The sequence below is a fragment of the Boleophthalmus pectinirostris genome, unplaced genomic scaffold, assembly GCF_026225935.1.
Source record: "Boleophthalmus pectinirostris isolate CB_2022bp ecotype Guang Dong unplaced genomic scaffold, ASM2622593v1 HiC_scaffold_19, whole genome shotgun sequence".
Lineage (NCBI taxonomy): Eukaryota > Metazoa > Chordata > Actinopteri > Gobiiformes > Gobiidae > Boleophthalmus > Boleophthalmus pectinirostris.
In genome coordinates, this window is record NW_026571140.1 from 6,755,348 (window position 1) to 6,775,370 (window position 20,023).

The following is a 20,023-nucleotide window of genomic DNA, read 5'->3' on the forward strand; positions in this document are numbered from 1 at the left end:
GCTTTGAGCGCCCTCTGGAGTGTTTTTGCTCTTGTGTCCGATAATAATCCAAACCATTTCTCTCCCATGCTTTCTCCCCCTGCAAGGAGCGGAAGGTACCCACCTCTGCTGTGTTTGCTTTTAGCTCTCACATCTACTTTGCTCTTTTGGTTTCTCTCTGTTTGGTTACTTTTTATTTCTATATTCTGTTTCATTTCCACATGATTTATTTGTATGATTTATTTAGTTTGAGTTGTATGCACACTTGTTTTTCTTCCTTATTTCCATTCTAAACTAGTAACTCCATGTATGCATCATATGGGCCCTAATGCACCGTACAGCTAAAGGACACTGCACTATGTCCCCCCTTCAGTCTTCATGTAGCTCCAGTCCCATTGTCCTCATGTAGTACCGCCCATGTGTATGCCCATGGAAGCCTGTCTCCTCCTTCTGTTAGCTGCTTAGAGCTTGCATTTCACGTCAAGTGCTTTGATTTCCCTTTCCAACTCAGAGCTCAACACTTACTGCAGGTTACTTTGTTAAGATGAACTGTTTTCTTTCATCGCTGTTGTTGAGTTAATAATGTTGTGTCCTGTTTTTGTTTGTTTTTTGTTTGTTTTTAGGTTTTCATAGAGCTGAGTCACATTAAAAAGTGCAATACAGTGAAGGGAGTCTTTGTCCTGGAGGAATTTGGTAATTACAACCATCTATTGATTCTAGGCCTGTACTCGGCACAGCAGTAACTCAGCTAAAGAGCCAGTGACCAGGGCATCAGGGCTTCTGGGTCAGGAGACACGTGGGCTTAATATATGGAGGTGTAGTCACAAAGTGTGAGGGAAATGATGAACTACAGATGACGTGAGACACAATGAGCACTTAGAGCCAGTATAAGGTTTTCCGATTTCTAGAGTGCAGAGGTGGGTAGAGGAGTTCAATAAGAGTGCTGTTACCTGGCATAGAACGAGGTGAGGAACGTGAAACTGAAATGTTTCAATGATGTTCTCATGTCAACATTAACCTTGTGTTGTTGTACTTGTAGTAGGAAGAGTTTTTCACTGTGCTCTTACTGGAGTACTGATCAAAACATGTTTAAATAGTGTTTTTCATGTTCATAAATGACATTGAATCACTTGAGTGTTCATGAGCACTACCCACCTCTGTGTGTGTGGGGCTCAACAGTGACCACACACCCTCCTGCCACAAGTACATTTCACTTTTATTTTTCCCCATGAAAAATAAAACAGTTTGAAAGCTTGCTCAGGGCTAATCAGCCATGTGCTAATCACCACAAGACATTTTATATCAAATCTGTTTTTGAAACTGTATGAAAGCTTATTCAAACAGTTTGTGTAAACTTGTGTCTTAAGTGTGCTTTTTGGTGTAAAACAGCTGCACTATGGAGATTAGTTAACATGTAGCTGATTAACCTTTGCCTTTAAGCTCTTTATATCAGATTTTTTCCAAAAGTCTATGGAAAAAATGAAAGGAAAATGTACTTCTGCAAACCCAAGTGTGTGCTTTCTGTTGAGACCCTCCCATGCCTCCCTCTGTTGTCAGAGGGAGTATCTACACAGACGGCCCCCATTACCTGTTGGCTGGTCCATTTCCAGATATGTCCAGATATTTATTATAGACTTATTGGTTTACATGACCTTTTTTTGTTGTTAGTTGGACACTTATGTACTCAAATTTTCAAAATGGGCTTTTTTTTTATTATTTTTTTTTTTATAATTTTCTCTTATCATTTTGAAATTGGGCAATATCTGTTTACATTCTGAATCTTACTAGACAGAAGTCTCACAAAAAGAGTAGTAGTAGTTTCCTCAGTGTAAGCTCAGGTCAGTAGAGTAGTCGTAGTAGTTGTAGTAGTAGTTGCAGTAGTAGTAGTAGTGTAGTGGTCGGCTGGGTTACTGCTGCGTCTCTGTGCTGCTTTTTGTAATGTTGCCCTCATCTTTGCCACTATGAAAACCTTCATTCTCCAGCAGGTAAAGTGTCGCCACCTTTCTTCTTCTCCTCCCTCTGTCCGTGCACACTCACCCCCCCATCACCATCACCTTTACTTTGTCCCCCCTCCACCCTCTCGCTTTCTCTCTCTCCACTCAATCATCTGCTCTTCCAAAAAAGCCCAGATGCCGCGGTCAGTGGGGCGGTCGTCCTGTGTCTCCTGTGCTGCCCCCTGGCCCGCTGCTCATCTGGGCTTTGGGTTCACGGTTACTAATGAAAAGTCACTGAGGGTGCTAGCAGTGGTAGCTCAAAGGGCCTAACTGTGCCTTCCGGGTGAAAGGATGTGATCTGATGCCTTCAGTGGATGTGTGTTTGATGGAAACATTAGTGGGACACTGTCTGATCTCCAAACACAGAGAGAGGAATGTTTGTGTGCAGTGTTAGTGGGACAGGGGAGTGGACGTGTCTCACGGCTCTTGTGTCTATGTCCCTCTTGTGCTAACCCTGTGACTCACCCGTGTTTCTGCTGCCTTTGAATTCTCTGTTCTGTCTCTTGCACCAAATAGTTCCTGAAACTAAAGAAGTGGTGATCCACAAGTACAAGACGCCCATGGTGAGTACTCCCGCAGGCTTCACTCCAGCAGTGACTGGAGTCAAGACACTTCAGTTGTGTTTAAAGTGTGATATGCCAAGATGCCTGAAAATGAGTGGATCAAATATCTCTCAGTGGAGTGAGTGATAATTAAGATTAGTTTAAAACTTGGATTTCCAAAATGAATATTAAAGGGCCAAATTGAGTTGGCTCTGTGCACGACAGTGTCTGGCTCGCTCACTATTCAACACTGGGGCCCCAATTCTGTCTCTAAAGGCATTTTCTCCAAGTTGTACTAAAAGGAATAAATACTTAAAGATCATACAGTGAACGTTGACAACAATACAAAATAAATGAGGTGAAAACTTGACCAGAGGACACTTCTGCTTTTTTAAAGTTGGGTCTCATTTTGTTTCGATGCTAATGCCAATTATGGAGCCTAATAGATATAACATAACAATACAAACTGAATGAAATAATCTTCACTCAAGAACAATCATCTTTATTTAAAAAAATAAACCATTGAAATTGAAAGAAAAACTGGCATTAGCTGTGAGACACAAACATCTACACCTCTGGTGAGGTATTCTCTTCACTTCTTTATTATTATAATCTCCATGTGCAGCTTGACCATCATGTAACTGTTCATTTATTTCACTTTGACTCAGCCAAAGCCCCACAGAGAACAGAGCAGAGCAGAGCAGAGCAGAGCAGGAGCAGAGCAGGAGCAGAGCAGGAGCAGAGCAGGAGCAGAGCAGGAGCAGAAGTAGTGTTGATGAGCTCATTTGGTGCCAGGATTTGAAATCTCAACACACCTGAGAAACTGCTTGTGCTTTGAAGTGTTGCATGCAGGGAAATCTAAGCCATGTGTTACCATATGTGCCCCTCATTATAGCAATGACACAAAATACAATCCCTCTATGAAGGACCACATGGTGTTTGATGGTTTGGTCCTCTGTATTAAAAGGTAAAACGTCCTGATGTCGAGTGAAGGGCCATGACTGCACCTGAATAAAACAAATGTGTGTTTTAGTGTGGACTAAACCTGCTCTTATCCACAGGCCCATCAGATCTGCTACTCTGTCCTCTGTCTGTTCTCCTACGTGGCTGCTGTGAAGGGGAAGGAGGCAGAGGGCAAACCCAAGATGCTGTCCCCGAGGCCCCTGCCCAGCTAGTGTCCCCCTGTCCCCCCCCGTCCCCTCGTGTCCCGTGTGTGAGCTGGACGTGCCTCTGGACACAGACTCTGACAATCTGTTAAAGCACATCTGTCCCAGCTCTGTGTGGTGTGGACCTGCGCTGTGACATGTACAGACTTCAACCTTCTCTTCTGATCACAGGCTTCCAATCGGCGTCCTGCAAACAGAAACTCCTGCTTTTTCACCGTGGAGAGAATACATCACATCCAGTTGTTTTTACACTAATTCAACGCACACGCCCTAGAATCGATTAACGCCGGGATTCTCGAAAAGATTTTTGAGGGGGGAAAAAATCTAGAAAATTAACACAAACACTGTCAGAACGGCGTGATGTGAATGATGTAAAAATAAGCAAATGCATTTAAATCTGAACAACTGCATTAAGCGTATCTTGGCACACATAAAACATGAGAGGATAGATATTGGTCCTTGTATGAGCCTATATGTTGCCTGCTGTTTAAACGGAGTAACTCTTGTGTCTTTGGTCGGGGCCGTGCGGCGTGTGCAGGTCCCGCGCGCCGCCCCCCCCGACCCCTCCCCTCTCGTGCTCGCGTGCTCCTCCTGTACAGTCCACGTCCCTCCCGAGCCCCGCTTCGTTCGGGGTGTCCCACAGCACGGCATGTTCACGCTCCGTCAGCTGTGTACACTATTCTGTGAGTGTTGTGTGTCCCTCGCTCCACTCCACTGGCTCATTACTGTTAATCTGTGTGTGCTCTGTTCTACTGCATGTAACTATGACAAAGACAAATAAATATTATATATATATTTCTATATATAGTATTTATTGAACTGAATATATTAACTGTACATTTCTGTGATAAATAGTTGATTTGCTAGATGTGCAATATGAAGGTAGTTAGCCATGCCAGAGAGTGGCTTTAACAGGGTGAACACTGTACCAGACTTGTGTGTAAATAGACGGGTGAATTTGATGATGTCATTGTGAACTACACAAAATGGAGTCTGTTTATGAGAATGGTGCAGCTCACTCTAGGTTCTGACGTTTCTCTCTTCACTACATTCCTAAACATGGACCAATCTAAGCTCTCCAGTGGAAAGAGCGGCTTATAGGACTTTCACCATCACACTGAATGACTTTTCTTTTTACTTTTTCCACACGTATCCTGTGAGCTCTTTGAGTAGATTAAAATATTCTCTGATCTGAACGACTCTAAAGGTGTATTCTGCTGTCATCTTGCTGTACTTCGCAGTCGCCAGCAGAAGGCCCGCACTCAAATCAAACCAAGAATCATCAATGTGATTCTACAACGATCAGTCAGCTCATTTTTCTTTTCAATCATCTTCTCTGAGCATTGAATCGAGCACAAGTGTAAAAGAAGCCTTCCTCTGCTGCGTTCCGGCTGTAGAGTGGAGCTTGCACCGTTCTCTGCGGCGGAGACCGTTTTGTGTGTAGTACCGAGTGTGAGTTTACCTTCGGGGTGGTTCTTGTCGTCCTGTGATGCTCCAGAGCGCGGGTCTGACTGTACATTCAGCAATATAGGTACTGCAGCTGTATCACCGGAAGATGGTTTATTTTTGACCTGCTTGTATTTTAGTCCTTTAACTGTGCACAGAAATCCACCAGTGAGAAATGAACGAGCTACGGTGCGCTCGACGTTTTTCAAGGTGGAACTGTCCTTGTGAAAGCCAACTGCTGGAATCAATGAAACAAGATGTCAGGTGTAAGTATTCCATGTTTGAGGAGATATTTATAGAACATGTACAGCTTTGGGAACAGAATAAAAGTTGGCCCAAATCGAGTCTTGGGTTCTTTGATTTATTGAACATACAACATGCATTCATACACAACCTGCTCAATTATGGCTCCATACATTAAAAAGGTGCATACATTTACATTTATTATAGCACAGGATTACCCAGGGACCTTAGTATATGTAACCCCATTTGTCGTCTTGAGTCGGTCATGTCTGATTTTTTAGTATTAAACATGTTTTGAGTAATTGGCTCTGTGCACAGCGTCGCCTGGGTGGCTCCGATCTCTAACACATTTTAGTTGAGAGGAAAATTGTGAAATAATATAAGGATTGTACACTTCTGGAAAAGTTGTTGATTTTTGGCAGGGTGTTGGGTATGGGCCTAAGGTTTTTAAAAATCCATGGATACAAGTTGGGATGCGCCCTCTAGTGGCCGGTCTACATAAAATCCAAAATGGCCCCTTTTCCACCTTCCTTTTGTCCTTTACTGTCGTATAATGAAACTTTTTCTACTTGACTTGATAAAAAGAATGTGATTTTAATACTTTCTTCCTATTTTAAAGCTATTTTCATGCCATATTTATTGTCATGGTCACTTTTAGCTTGAAAAACGGTCCATATCTCTGAAATGAAACAACATATAAAGATCATTCAGGCCTTGCCAAGCCATTTTCTGTGGCCCACAAAGGGTTAAAAGGTATAATTTATTATGTTGTGACTCCGGTGCATTGTGGGAGATGTAGTAGCGGCACAGTTTTTTCCTGTGAAGTGAGTGCATCCCGTCACTAGTAAGGCCGAGGAAACTTCCCCAAACTTCCCCAAAGAAAGGAAAAATTGATGCAGTAGGACGGCTATTTCATGAATGTTACAGAAGGAGTAATGTGAATGTTTTAACTTAAACCTTTAAATCAAATCCAATCCACTTTATTTCTACAGCACATTTCAGAAACAAAACCGTTTCCCAAGTGCTGCACAATACAAATAAAACATATCCAAGCTCTACTTAACTCTACTATACTCCATTAAGACAATAAAACTATTAAAATCAAATAAGAACAAGAATACCAGTAAATAATAAAAACATTAAAATAAACAAAATGAATAAATATGAAATGAAAAATTAAATACAGACTTAACATAACCCTAACATATCGATATTACAGTTGCAGTTTTAATTTTACAATCGGCTCTTTAAAGACAAACATGATCCAAATGTGGCCCTTGGTGAAAATGAGCTTGACACCCCTGCTCTAAACCCACATGTTCACTCTTAAAGGATAATATTGAACATGTTACCATCAATTTAGTGTGAAAAATACTGTTTTGTAAAAGCCTTTACTAGAAACTGGCTCTTTCTGAAATCAAGTCAACTAAGATGCAGAAATTGTTTACCCAAGCAAGAAATACTTAAATGTGACTTTTTCAGAGATATTGACAGTTTATTTTAGTTAAATATGACTATGATGATAGATTTAACATAAAAAAGACTAAAAATAAGAAGAATGTATCAGAACTGGATTCCTAGTATCAAACAAAGTAGAAAAATCGCTTAATACAACTAACTAACATTTAAGACTAAAAGAAGCAGAGATATAACCTTTTCTTGTTTCAGCAGGAGCCATTTTGGAATTTATGCACATCGGCCACTAGGGGACGCACTCCAACTTGTATTCATGGATTTTTGAAAACCTTAGGCCTATACCGAATACCCTGCCAAGAATTAAAAACTTTTCCAGAAGTGCACGATTTTCATGAATTCTCCCTATTCTTTGATTTTATTATTTTTTTTTAAAGATCACACAGTGGCTAGTGAGTTGTGGGTCCACATCCATAAAAACATGTTTAAGTGCTTCATAAATAAAGTGAATGAAAAACACGTCTGTTAAAACAGGTGCTTTGTGATGCTGTAAGTGCTCATTTTCTAAGCATAATAAATAATGCCATAAAGTGGACATGGCCATTTTGCCCAGAGTCAGCTTTTTTTCTTTTTTTTTTTTTATATGAGGAACACATAACAAAGCTGTTTATCACTGTTATACCAGGGTTTAAAAGGCTAAAAGCTCATAAAAGTCACATTGTCCATCTGCAACTCATCCATTGTGCGATTCATAAATATTTACTTGTTTTAGCTCGACTCTGTGAAAAACAGATTTAATAGGAGAGGATGGGGAGAAGGAAAACTGTTAGTGACGGAATAAACCAGATGCCACTGTGCATTCAGCGCGGCTCAGCTGGCACTAGTCCTGTGTGTCTTCTGTACGAACACTGCGTCCACTACGTCCAAGTTTAGTCTCATCATCACAGCGGCAGAGTCCGAACAGTCCACGTGGTTATTTACAGTGAAGTCATTACATTTTACACTTAAGACATTTTACATTTACTGACAAACAAGAGGCATCCCCCCTCAGGCACATTTGAGATCCCATTCTCTACCTTTTAATACTAGTGAAAAAATAAATATATTTTACAAAATAATTCCATTGTCTAAACACCTGACATCTGATCTCCTTAAAAGCTTTAAAATTTGAACTTGCACAGAACAGAAACTTGGTATGTTCTGCTGCTGAAGGATTTAAACCTGAGATGGCGCTGCGTGCTGTGCCTGTTCTCCATCTATGCCTTGTCTCCCTGCAGGTGGTGGCGCAGGATCCTGAGGCGGGACATGACCTCGTCCCAGTCCAGGTAACAGCCCTCCAGGAAGCGCGGACGCTCGGGGAAGCTCTCAAACGCTGTGCGGGCGTGCAGCAGCCGCCAGTTATCAAAGGTCAAGATGTCTCCTGCAATTAGCACAAAACAATCCACTCTGAACCATGTGGGACACACACTGAGCAGGGGACGAGGACGGGACTGCAATCCAATCAAGACCTTTTCAAAAATGTCCTCAACACAACAAAATATCCTGTCTTATTCTGCTTTATTTGGCTAGCTAGCATGTGACTGTAATGTTGTTTGAAAGAGACTCAGCTGATGAGATTTTTACTGAGCTCCAGTTAAGTCAGTTCTTTCTGGTCAAATTGTGTTAAAATAAAGACAGATTAAAGTTTAGTAAAGCCTCGGACAAAGCAGTGCCCTCAGTTAGCGTCACACCCACAGGGATTTTTGATGACATCAGTAGCATGTTTACTTCATTATTCATTTGTTTTAAGTATAAGTTTGTCAGTTCACATTTCAGTGTCATTGTGAACTCTTCTGGTCACTTCTGAACTGAATCTATTAAAACATACATTTCAAATCGAATCACAATGGTCGTCAGAAAAAGATTATATAGTCCGATACGTGATAGATGGAGCAATCGTTTCTAAGGTTTAGTATTTAACGTGGCCACTTTTTTTGTACTGGTAACAAACCTTTAGGTTTTTCCTACAGTGTGATTAGATTTGAGCTGAAGAGGGTCGAATAAAGAACTTCTCTGTCTATTATAGATACAAACTAACTTGTAAATATGAATGAGTTTCAATATGAATGTTTATATTTTCCTATAATACATCACAGTCCTGGCTTTAGGCCTCATGGTTCACTTCTTGAACATTACAATCAGAGTCTTTTGGTTTATGTTTACAGGAGATTTTACTGTTAATTGTCTCTGCATTCAAATCTATGAAGATTTAAGGCAATATTTACACATTATGGGCATAGGAACTCTGTAGTCTCTTAAAGCTCTTACTGTTAAAAAAAACTAAGCAAAGCAAAGTCTGATCTCATCAGACCTCAGAAGCTCAGCAGGGCTTGGATGGGAGAGCACTGGGAAAATCAGGTGCCACAGTGGAGCGCCAGTGGCAAAAAATGTTGTTGTGTCCTTAGGCAAAACATTTCACCCATATTGACTAGTATGCACGTGGTGTGTGACTGAGCGTTGTGAAGGTTGGACGGGGCAATGACAGTCTGCCCCAGGGCGGCTGTGGCTAGAGTAGTATCTTACCACCACAGAGTGTGGAGTGAATGATGCTGTGTAGAGCTTTGGGCGTCTTCAAAGGCGCAGTATGAATCCAATGATTCAAACTGAAGTGTGTTGAAGAGCTGCAGAGGCTGCACTAGCACTGATTCATGACTGGCTGAAGGTGCTGGGGTTTATGTAGAAACCATTCAGACCTTTCAGATTCAAACCTTTTAGGTTCAAACCAACTGAATTTCAGCACTAAACCCAAATAATGCTGATTGTACTTTCTGATTGGATAATTGGGTGGGTGTAGATGAGCAGGGAGTGCACAGACCTGGCTCCATCCTGAGCGTCACCATGTTGTCCTCTCTGTTCATCATGTCCTCCAGGGCCTTCAGCGCTCTGTAGAAGGGCTGCACCTGCTCCAGACGCAGGTCCAACACTGAGTCTCGAGTGGCGTTGTTCAGGTTGATCCTGGTCACTTTGCCCTCAGAGTTCACACTGTGGTCACACAAACGGTCAGTCAGCTATTTAGTTAACATGCAGCATAGTGACTGTAGGAGGTAGTGCAATAATAGACTGAAATGAGTTAAAACCAAAATAAATAAATAAATTCTAGATTGAATGTTTTGAATTTTGCCAACAGCTGGTGCCAATGACTTTTATAGCTGGGGTCGCAGGTGCTATGTCATGTAGATATTAGATTAAAAAAACAAAACTGAAATCATGAGTGTTTACTGCCAGTAGAGTCCAGTAGAGGGCAGCATTGTATCAGTAATAGCCTCACTGAATGGCACAGTGCTGGTGTTGGAGGAAAGCAGAGCGGCTGTAAAAGGCCCTAGATTCTCAGAAAGGACATAAATCTGGACTAAAGACAGTACTAAAGTAAAAGTGTCGAGGGAGTACTCACTGGATGACGCGGTGCTTGGACTGCAGTCTGAAGGGGCAGTAGTCCGAGCCTGTGTCGGTGAAGTCTATGGAGAGAGTGGAGAGGCTGTGGAAGGCCTCGGGGTCCTCTGCTCTCAGCTTCTCTGCAATGTGGAACCCGTCCACTAGGAGATTCTCCCCCCCACGCGCCGCCTGGCTGATGCAGTGCAGGAACTGGATCTGTACAAAGCACCACAGGACAGCTCAGACAATTATGTAGTGTGTTCAAATATTATATTATATTATGAAATAAAGAGCCCAATATTATACTATTTTCTGATGTAAGGAGTTTTGCTTTGTTTCATTCACATGTTTGACACACAAATAACACTGCATATTTAGACTGCATTCTTCTCTCTCCACCTTGTGATGTCATGTGGTGATACAGGATGTGTGCCGCTGTGTTTTTAAACTCCATACACCTTCACGAGAATCATTTGGATCATTTCAGCCCTGGACCTGCCAATCCCTCAAACAAAAGGTAAAAGTAGCGGTCAACTTGAAAAACTTCATGACATCACAAGGTGCTACAGAGCATTTTGAGCGTTGGAGATGTAGACAGACTAATAATGCAGGATTACTCAAATGTTTGAAGGAAACAAAACACAACTGTGGTGTTTTTTGATGAGGTAACAATCTAACAATCTAAGATGGCTTCAAAATCAGACCAACTGTTACTGAAAGAATTAACACTTGCTACATTTACATGAGAGCTTTAATTCCAAAAAAAAAAGAAAAAAAGAATAAAATAAAAATTTATTCCACTTTAAAAAAGACCATGTAAACACTTAATTCCTCATGAAAATGATTATTCTGAATTAAACTTAATTCTGAAGTAAGTGGGTGATTTATTCAGATTTTAAAGCCGAAAAATAATTATTAAGTTTGTCTTCTTCCTCCTTCTCCGACACTCTTCCCTTCTCCTCCTCAGCTGACAGACTTTGGTAAAGCGAGATGAGAGAATTCTCCAGCTGCTGCGCAATTATCATCGAAACAGCTGAGAAAAAGTTTGGATCATGTGTCCGCGGCGTAACGACAAACCGAGATGACGAAAAAGTCGGTAGCAGCTGAAGTGTTTGTTTTCTTCCAGTAGACATAAATACGTTGGTGTCTCTGTCCAATCAGAATCCTTTCCCACCCCCAGACGCTGAGTGAAATTAAATAAAGGCGGTTTAACGTGTTTTCCATGTAAACTCGAAGGAGAATATTTTAATTCAGAACTATTTAATTCAGAACAATTAAGTCAGAATTAAAAAAACATCATGTAAACGTGGCCATTGTGTTAATCATTGTACACATTTCTGATAGTGGTGTTGGATTAAACATCTAAACTTTATTATTTCTGCCAAAGTCCACCGTACATATTTGCAGTACATAATAATACTCACTCCTGGAGGATGGTGGAGGGCGGGGTAGTCCGTGTGGAAGCTGCACTTCTCGGCGGTGTATGCCACGTTGTTGGCCATGGGCTTATCCTGGACCTTAAACGTGTGTCTGGGGAGAACACAAACTTACATCACAAAACGCTATTACAAAGTTACTATCTTGGTTCACTTTGTGTTTACTTTGCCCAAGTTTAATCCCTATAATTTTGTGTCCAAACAGTCACTGCGTTTACATTTGTGGAGAACTCAGAGATAAACAACCGAATGCAGATCGTCTTTGTCCAGGCTTCAGGCAGGCCAAAGAACTGAAGAGGTGCGCACGACGCATTCAAGTGCTTGTAGTAAATTAGAATTAGCTACATTTTTTGTAGTTTGAGATTTTTCCCACCCAATCCATGTACAGGACACCATATTGTCCATGATGAGTGTATTTGTATTTGCACTGAGGAAATTAAGGAGCCCATCTTGATCCAGAATGTTAGTCAGGAGCATCTAGCTGGAGTATGTTTTAGTAGGGCTGTGCAATTAATCACATTTCTAATACATGCATCACGAATTTCAGACTTTCGGTCATTGTGCAATGCATACTGGGAAGGATTATCCGAAAAAGTGAGCATCAAACCGTCATGTTTGTTTTCCCAGTGGGATGTGTCTATTGACAAAGTCAGTCTTTTCTAGTCTTTTGAACAATATCACTTTTGTGTCTGGTTCTGATATTGTCATATTTTAGTTTTGGGATTGGGACATTGTAATTGTGTGGTCATTGGATGTACTAACAACTATTTTTCAATTCCGCTGGGAAGAGAAACAGTTTGAACGGAGGTTTGCAGTCACACACATCTGACTCCCTTTTGCAGTTATGAAGTTCGCAAACAAATTTCTCAAGTCATTTTCCACTGTTAGGACATCCAACAACCACACAATTACAATGTCCCAATCCCAAAACCAAAATATGACAATATCAGAACCAGAAACAAAAGCAATATGGTTCAAAAGACTAGAAAAGATTGGCTTTGTCAATAGACACATCCCACTGGGAAAACAAACATGGCGGTTTGATGCTCACTTTTTCGGATAATCCTTCACACTGTTCATTGCGCAATGACCGGAAGTCCAAAATTCATGATGCATGTATTGAGATTTCAACTATTGCTCTATTCACTTACCAAAATGTTACCTTCGCCTCAGAATGATACAGTATGTGTGCTTGTTCTGCCCCTAAAAATCTGAAGCAAAACCACTTTTCTAATCCACACGAATTAAAAGATCAGATATTACGCAAAATGAATTTATCTGCCATGTGGTATTAAAGGCTTTTAGTTATTTTGTACTTTTTAAGTGCCTCAATTTTTTCAACTTTGTTTTCGAGCCTGGTCCCTATACTAAAGAGCACCAAAAGGACAATTCTACACAATTTTTGTATATCCAAGTAGCACTCCTGCCCCTCAAAGTTTTGCAATGTTAGAATGGTGTTACCTCAAAAACACACCTGGAGTTGTGTTTTGTTTTATTCACGCATGTTTGAGTAACCCTTTTACTGGTCTGTCTCCATCTCCAAAGCACAAAAAAAAACTAATTATGATGTCACGAAGCAGTAGTTTAAGACTTAACGGCTACTTTTTGTCTTGAGATCAGTAGAGATTTGCAGTTCTAGGTTTGAAAAGATCCAAATGAGTCTAGTGAAGGTGTGTGGAGTTTAAAAACACAGTGGAGCACTTCCTGTATTCTCATATGACATCACAAGGTGGAAGTGTTTTTTTCTGTCTGACAGAAGAACTCAGCCTAAATATGCAGAGTTTGTGAGTTAAACAAACAAATTAATGAAACAAAACACAACTCCAAGTCTGTATGTGATGTAACATAGATCAGAAAATACCACAATATAGGCCATTTAAACACAAATACACAAATAAAATATTCAAGGGCTCTGCACTTTACTTTGAATTTTCATGATTCCATAATCAGCCTAATAATTGTGATAAATTGTATCAATGCCCTGATTAAGTGGACGTCCCTCACAGTCTTACACAGTCTTACCCGTAAAAAGTGAGGCGGAGGTAGCCAATGCGCTCTGCCAGTCGGGCCACGTGTCCGGGCTCCTGCGGCGCCCCCTGCAGGAGAACCACACCGATGCGCCTGAGAGCCAGGAGCCAGGCCAGAGCCGCGCGGTCGTCCTGCAGCACCTCCTCAAAATGAGCGGTGGGCACACGCAGAGACGAGCCCCAGTGCACACGCTCTGCAAAACAACGACACGACCGTTTACTACGACTCGACACGACTGTTTAAATGAGTCAATCTGCTTCATGTTTAAGAAAATAAAATCAGAAAGGAAATGCTCGTCTTGGTCTTGTGCAGCAAAGACGGGGTTACACCTCTATGATCTATGAACTGCCAACACATACACTGAACTCACCATGTTACCTCTTGTTATTTATTGTTTTGAAAATGCTATAGCCACATGAAATATGTTATTAGTTTTAGTTTAGTCTTTGCCGCTCTGAGCCCCTCTCCCCGTGCCCCCACTCCCCCTTCAGAGCGCTATCTCAACACAAGTGTACATTCCACTAATGAAACTACTGCACATTGCATCAGGTTAGTGAAGTTGTAGTGTATCATTTTGTTTCCTCCTTTTGTATACTTAGGGAAAATGACAGGAGCATGGATGGTGCAGGCTTATGGGCGGAGCTTTGAGTGAAACAAGGTCATTTTCTATAAGGAAATACATAACATGATTAGAAGCTCAAAACAGTACATTTTTTGGATGGTTTCCGTCTTAAACAAAACCAGACATCTCCTTGTAAACAAGCAGGTGTCATAAGTTGCAGGACAGGTCTGTGAAGAGGCAAGTGCTCCCCATACAGCTGCTTTGTACATATTTTTCAGCAATAAAAGCATACTTAATTGATTTTGTACATTTATTCATGAAATCTTCTGCAGTGGGGCTTTAAAAGATCTTCATAATATGCAATTCATATTCACTTCATGACATCATCCATGTATGTCATAAAAAATACATTTTAAAAATCATAACATAAATATTTCCAACAAATCCCAGAAAATGCCAGTTCTTCCCCTACCTAAGCCTCAGCCTTTGACAGGGCACAGTGCAGATTAATGGGTTGCGGAGAAGGCTCCACAGGTCTCTGACAGAGCGCTGGAAAAAGACAAATCCCGCTCCCGCTGGCTCTGCACACGACACGCTTTTGCACACCGCCCGGCTCCACCAACAGCTGCTAACAACATTACCAAGAGGCTGCGCCGTGAGCATGCTGCTGCACATGCTGCTGCACACGCTGCTGCACATGCTCACATGTGTGCACAGGAGAAGTGAAAACAGCTAGCATTTCTCAAACAGCATGGAGCTAACAGGCTGAAAGAGAGGGAGACACAGCGGGGAGCGGAGCATGCATTATTCACACACACTTAGGATCAGAACAGAGACGTGAGAGGATTTCACTTTGATACAATACACACTGTGAGAATCCAAATGTAGGCCAGTGTGAGGAGGCGTCTGGGACAGGATCATTAGGACACTGATTATGTCAAACTCTCAGAGGTCTTACAAAAGTATTCAACAATGAACAAAAACAATCAAATGACAGGGTCTGTGGCTGCGTGCTCAGGGTTAGTCATGAGGTAGGCTAAAACGATTGCTGTTATTAACAGCAGTCAAAGTTTAGCATTGAAATGATCCGTTTATTCCCCAAAGGCGTGTCAAAGTGATTCACAGTAGTCATTATTCATTCAGTCCTCACTCAGGGGTGGTAAGCTTCTTCTAGCTGCCCTGGGGTAGACTGATGGAAGCACAGGCCAATCCAACTAGCACCAATCACTCACACACCGCAGAATATTAGACAAGGTGGGTGAGGTGTTTTGCCTAAGGACATCCGTATGCACTGCTCTGAATTGGGATTTAACAGCAAACCTAAAGTTGGTGGATGATGCACCAAACAATCACTGAGTCACTGCCACCCAAGAGTAACAGTCAGATCATTACCGTGATGTTCCGTAGATTAGTAGAGCTGAACTACTTCATCTTTGGAGAAGATGGCCTGAATGTAGACAATGTGTCAGACGCAAGAATGAAACCAAACACAACTCCACATGTTTCCTTTGTGTGAAGTTCTGACCTGACATCAGAGAGAAGCAGCAGCAGACAACACTGTAAAAGGGACTGAAAGGTGGAGCTGTGAGGGGCCCTTGATTCACTCACACACACACACACACACACACACGAGAGAGGACCATACAACATGTGGCGTGGCCTTTGGCCCCTCTGCTTCTCTGTCTGAGCTCGTGAAAGAGGAGCTCTCCTGTGAACACATGTACACTCTGGTTTCCGCTCTGACAGACCACAGCTACAGCCTGAAGATAGACAACAACCACACCTCAGCATCTCTCTGAGGGAGCAATGCAAACAATCAGGAATAAAAAATAATCCAGTACACTTAGGTTATACACAACAATACAGAACAGAAAACTGAAACGTTTTCAAAAAGGCTATGTAAAAATAATGTGATTTGTACTTTTACAAGAATAATCAGGAAGTGCACTTCATAGTGACAAGGATGTTTGGAATGCAGACGGTTCTGTTTCTAAGACCATAAAAATCAGGTTCAGGGCTTTTATGTATGGTTCTTAATATTGAAAGAGTGACAATGCCAGTCCCTGTCTCAATAATCAATAATTAGTCATTTTTGTTCTGTTTTAAAACAGTAGTAGACAGCAGAACTTGAGGGTATATGATCATCCCTTCTCTCTTCCTCCCTCCTCTCTCCTCCTCTCTCTCTCTTCCTCACATACTTTCCACTTGTGGTAAGGGGCTGTTGTCAGACTGCTCTCTCTTGTGTCTGGGGGGATGTCCAGTGTTCGGGGTGAAAGATGACTTGTTTCTGCTGCTGGCCTCGGGGAACACCTCCGTACCCTGACAGGAGCGTCTCTCTGGAGCTCTGGCTCTCAGCTCCACTTCAGCCACTGCCACTCAAAAAAAATAAATAAAAAGAATCACACAGAATTTCTCCAAAGGAACACCCAGGAAGGCAGTGTGTGACAGGGCTGAAATCTGCCCACAGGCTCAGAGGTAAAGGTGTAGGACAAATGTGCAGTGTGGTGAACTGCAGGCTGCTTTTTCCTCTTCGCCTGCTCTTGTCTGGTGCTCCAGAACACAGCACTTATCATTCGCTTTTGATTGGACTCCTGTGATAAGAACAAACCAATCAGCTGGTTTCACAGAGAATCAATGGAAAGCACACTGCAGGTCGATCAAGGATGAGAAAGCAGAAAAAAAACAAAAACAATGCACTGAAAATGGCTTCCTTCCTTTATAAGTTATATCAATAGAAACAAATATGATAAATTTATGTTGCATTTTTCTACCTTTCAAGGCCCCTGAAAGGCACATCCACACACTTTCATATACCAGTGTACAAAGACACACGGTTGAGGTGGGTTAAGTCTCTGACATAACATGGGCAAGTCTGTGGGAGCTAGAATCGAACCACCAACCATTGATGCTTATGCCAAGAGAGGGATTCAAACCGCTGACCTTTGGATCACAGGATAGGCACTCCACCAACTGAGCCAATGCGAGGAAACCTTATGGGAAAATGCTGCAAAAATTATACCAAGATAAATCAATACTAAAACTATTGAAAAATACTTGACCAGGTATTGACACTTTTCAGAAGTATCACTATATAGTAAAAATAAGAGACATAAAAAAACCCAGCATACTGCACAATTAAGACTATACTGTTGAAATGGGAAAGTGCACTGTGTTTCACAGTGCAGAGAGGTACTAGCCTGATTCATCAGACCTTGCAGTGTTAGAACTTGTTCGCTCGACAGTAGGCGGGTACTTTTTATCATTTAACCAATCGCTGCTATTTGGTAGTCACATATGTAATGCGCCGCTAACGGGGCTAACTGGTATATTAAGCTTTTCCCAAATCCCGTAGGAAGAAGGGCAATAAAGTTTTTCCTCTTGATGAAATTCACCAAACATTCTCTTTATTCTGGCTTTAAATCCTTGATCTCGGGAATCATTAACAACACAGAATATATGGCTCTTCACTGATTGGCTGGTGCCTGAACTTGCACTTCTGGGGGTTTTGCGAACCATCTAGTGTATTTTGATTCCTGGCCTAGTCGCTGGAGAGAAATGAAATTGAGCGGAGGCACTAGGTGGCGCCAGCCTGGCTAGAGCAGTACACCTTGGTACTGTAACAGGCATTGAGTATCAAGCCTTTCAGAAAGCCTGACTGTCCCCTGCCTACATCCTGTTTCCCTTTGTATCAAAATGTAGTTTGAAATCTTAGTCTTGTGACAACTAGTTGCATTTAAAAATATGTCAAGGTTGCGAGATGTCATCCATCCATGAGCACAAGGGTGAACTGCTCCTCATTACAAAGCCTGATGAACCTACAATAGGCTCTTTCAATCATTTCTCCTTGATTGCTAAATTTACAGATGATGTTCAGGGACCACCCGGGTTAGCTCTGTGCTGGACTCGGCCTGTTAGTTTTAATACTGTACAACACATCCATGAGTAATTACACCTGCAAGAACGCTGACTATGAACTGCTAAACGAATCCAAGAATCCCAGGCTTTTCATAACAGGTTTGTATCTAAACTGTAGGGTGATCTGCTTTTATACAGAATAAAAACCCATGGATCCTTACATGATTGCACGCTTTAGATTCAAGTGTCATAACTCCTACACTTTAATTCTACGTTCCATTACCCTCAGCTCTGGAGAACAGTCGTCTGCAGCTCCTTCACACAAACACAGGTCTCTTTGTGAGGCTGACGTGAAGACGGAGCCCGGCCCACGGCACAGAGCCCACACTGTTTAACCATTTCTGTCTCTTTCCCCTGCACAGCTCAATGCCTCTGCGCCACACCAGGCCTCCCCGCCAGCTCCTGCCCTCCTCCTCTCCCACCCCGCGCACTCACCCGTGGCCGGGAGAATGAAAAATCCAATCACAAATCACCGCAGCTTTCCAGAGCAGCAGAAAGAGGAAAGGGGATTATGACCTAAGTGTGAAATGAATAAACACGACATTATGGGGGAAGTTTGAATGCAAGTTCACAGCGGCGACGCATTAGGCCAGTAAGATGGATCGCGAATGGAGTCGAAATTGCAATTTGAATGTTTGCAAATCGGTAAATCTCAAAAGCTGCAGTTAGTCAAAGGATATTAAGCCGTCTGTGAGAACGCAATGTTTCATCTCAACAGGGTCAAAGTGTTCTTGGCATAGTTTACAGTGGCCATATTTTCTGATCTGTGTAATAATGTTTCCTCATCAAAAACAGACCTGGACTTGTGTTTTGTTTTTGTTTCATTCACACATGTTTACCACGCAAACCTGCATATTTAGGCTGAGTTCTTCTCTCAAACGGAAAACACTCCGTTGCACCTTGTGATGTCATGTGGTAATACAGGAGGTGATCCGATTTGTTTTTAAGCTCCATACACCTTCACCAGAATCATTTGGATAGTTTAAAGCTCTGGACTTTCCTGTCTCTACTAAACAAAAGGTAAAATGGTAGATATTAACTTGAAAACTACTGCTTCATGATGTCACAAGGTGGAACAGAGCATTCTGGGTTTTGGAGATGTAGATTAGGATTAGACAAACCAGTGTGAATGAAACAAAGCACAACTCCAGGTATGTTTTTGAGGAGGTTAAAACATTATAACATGGCTTAAAGCTCACAAGTGCCAGTTCACATAGGGTGTTTAAAAATGTACCGTAAAGTGGTAATAGTGGTCTGAAAAGTTGCAATTCTGTGTTTTTCCTCCCAGACAGTCCAATAGTGCTTGTGTGTGTGTGTTTGTGTGTAGATTCCTCAGATTCCGTTGAGGATGATAGCACAGCTTGAGTACGTGAGGGCACGCATGTGGAGTGGAAAAAGCACTGAGCAGATCGGGAAGAACGTGCACTTCTTTTTTTTACGCAGATGCCCGCCGCAGAGAAGACTCCAGGGGCCCTCACAACCGTCAAACAGCAGCTAATCCACAGCACATGGTGGAACATAAGCAGCGGACACATTTGAGGTTTGATATGTGCCAAGTACAGCGCATTAAGGTGATGTTCAGATGTGCAGAATGTATGTAACAAATGTACTTTTTAAGTAAGTATGCTGTGGAGGCTAGTGTCACGATACTAAAATTTCTAACAGGATTTTGATGCTAAGGAATACTCAATACTGATTCCAACACCACAATGATAATAAAAATGTATTTAGCCAATAGAATGTGATTTACAAAATAAAATCATAGTACTTTCTATTATATAGGTTCCATAGTGGTCCATGGGTGTATACTAGTCTATGTGCTCTTATACTTGTTCTGATACAGATCAACATCATTCTAAAGCTATTCAGGAAAGGTTCATTTCTGTCC

General features: G+C 41.8%; 2 protein-coding genes across 2 annotated transcripts in view; one reads left to right on the forward strand and one right to left on the reverse strand.

Annotated features, from left to right (window-relative positions):
• Positions 1-5,471, forward strand: part of madd (MAP-kinase activating death domain) — a 56,187-nt gene extending 50,716 nt beyond the window's left edge. Inside the window, 3 exon segments of the mRNA XM_055154584.1 lie at positions 603-672; positions 2,490-2,536; positions 3,577-5,471. Of these exon segments, the coding sequence (XP_055010559.1) occupies positions 603-672; positions 2,490-2,536; positions 3,577-3,690 (231 nt within the window). The 3' untranslated portion in view covers positions 3,691-5,471.
• A 3-nt stretch (positions 5,472-5,474) lies between these two features.
• Positions 5,475-20,023, reverse strand: part of bbox1 (butyrobetaine (gamma), 2-oxoglutarate dioxygenase (gamma-butyrobetaine hydroxylase) 1) — a 36,381-nt gene continuing 21,832 nt past the window's right edge. The window contains exons 4-8 of the mRNA XM_020927364.2: positions 13,653-13,851; positions 11,619-11,724; positions 10,214-10,410; positions 9,638-9,804; positions 5,475-8,203 (exon numbers count right to left, since the gene is read on the reverse strand). Coding sequence (XP_020783023.1) covers positions 8,040-8,203; positions 9,638-9,804; positions 10,214-10,410; positions 11,619-11,724; positions 13,653-13,851 — 833 coding nt within the window. The 3' untranslated portion in view covers positions 5,475-8,039. The remainder of the gene's footprint in view (positions 8,204-9,637; positions 9,805-10,213; positions 10,411-11,618; positions 11,725-13,652; positions 13,852-20,023) is intronic.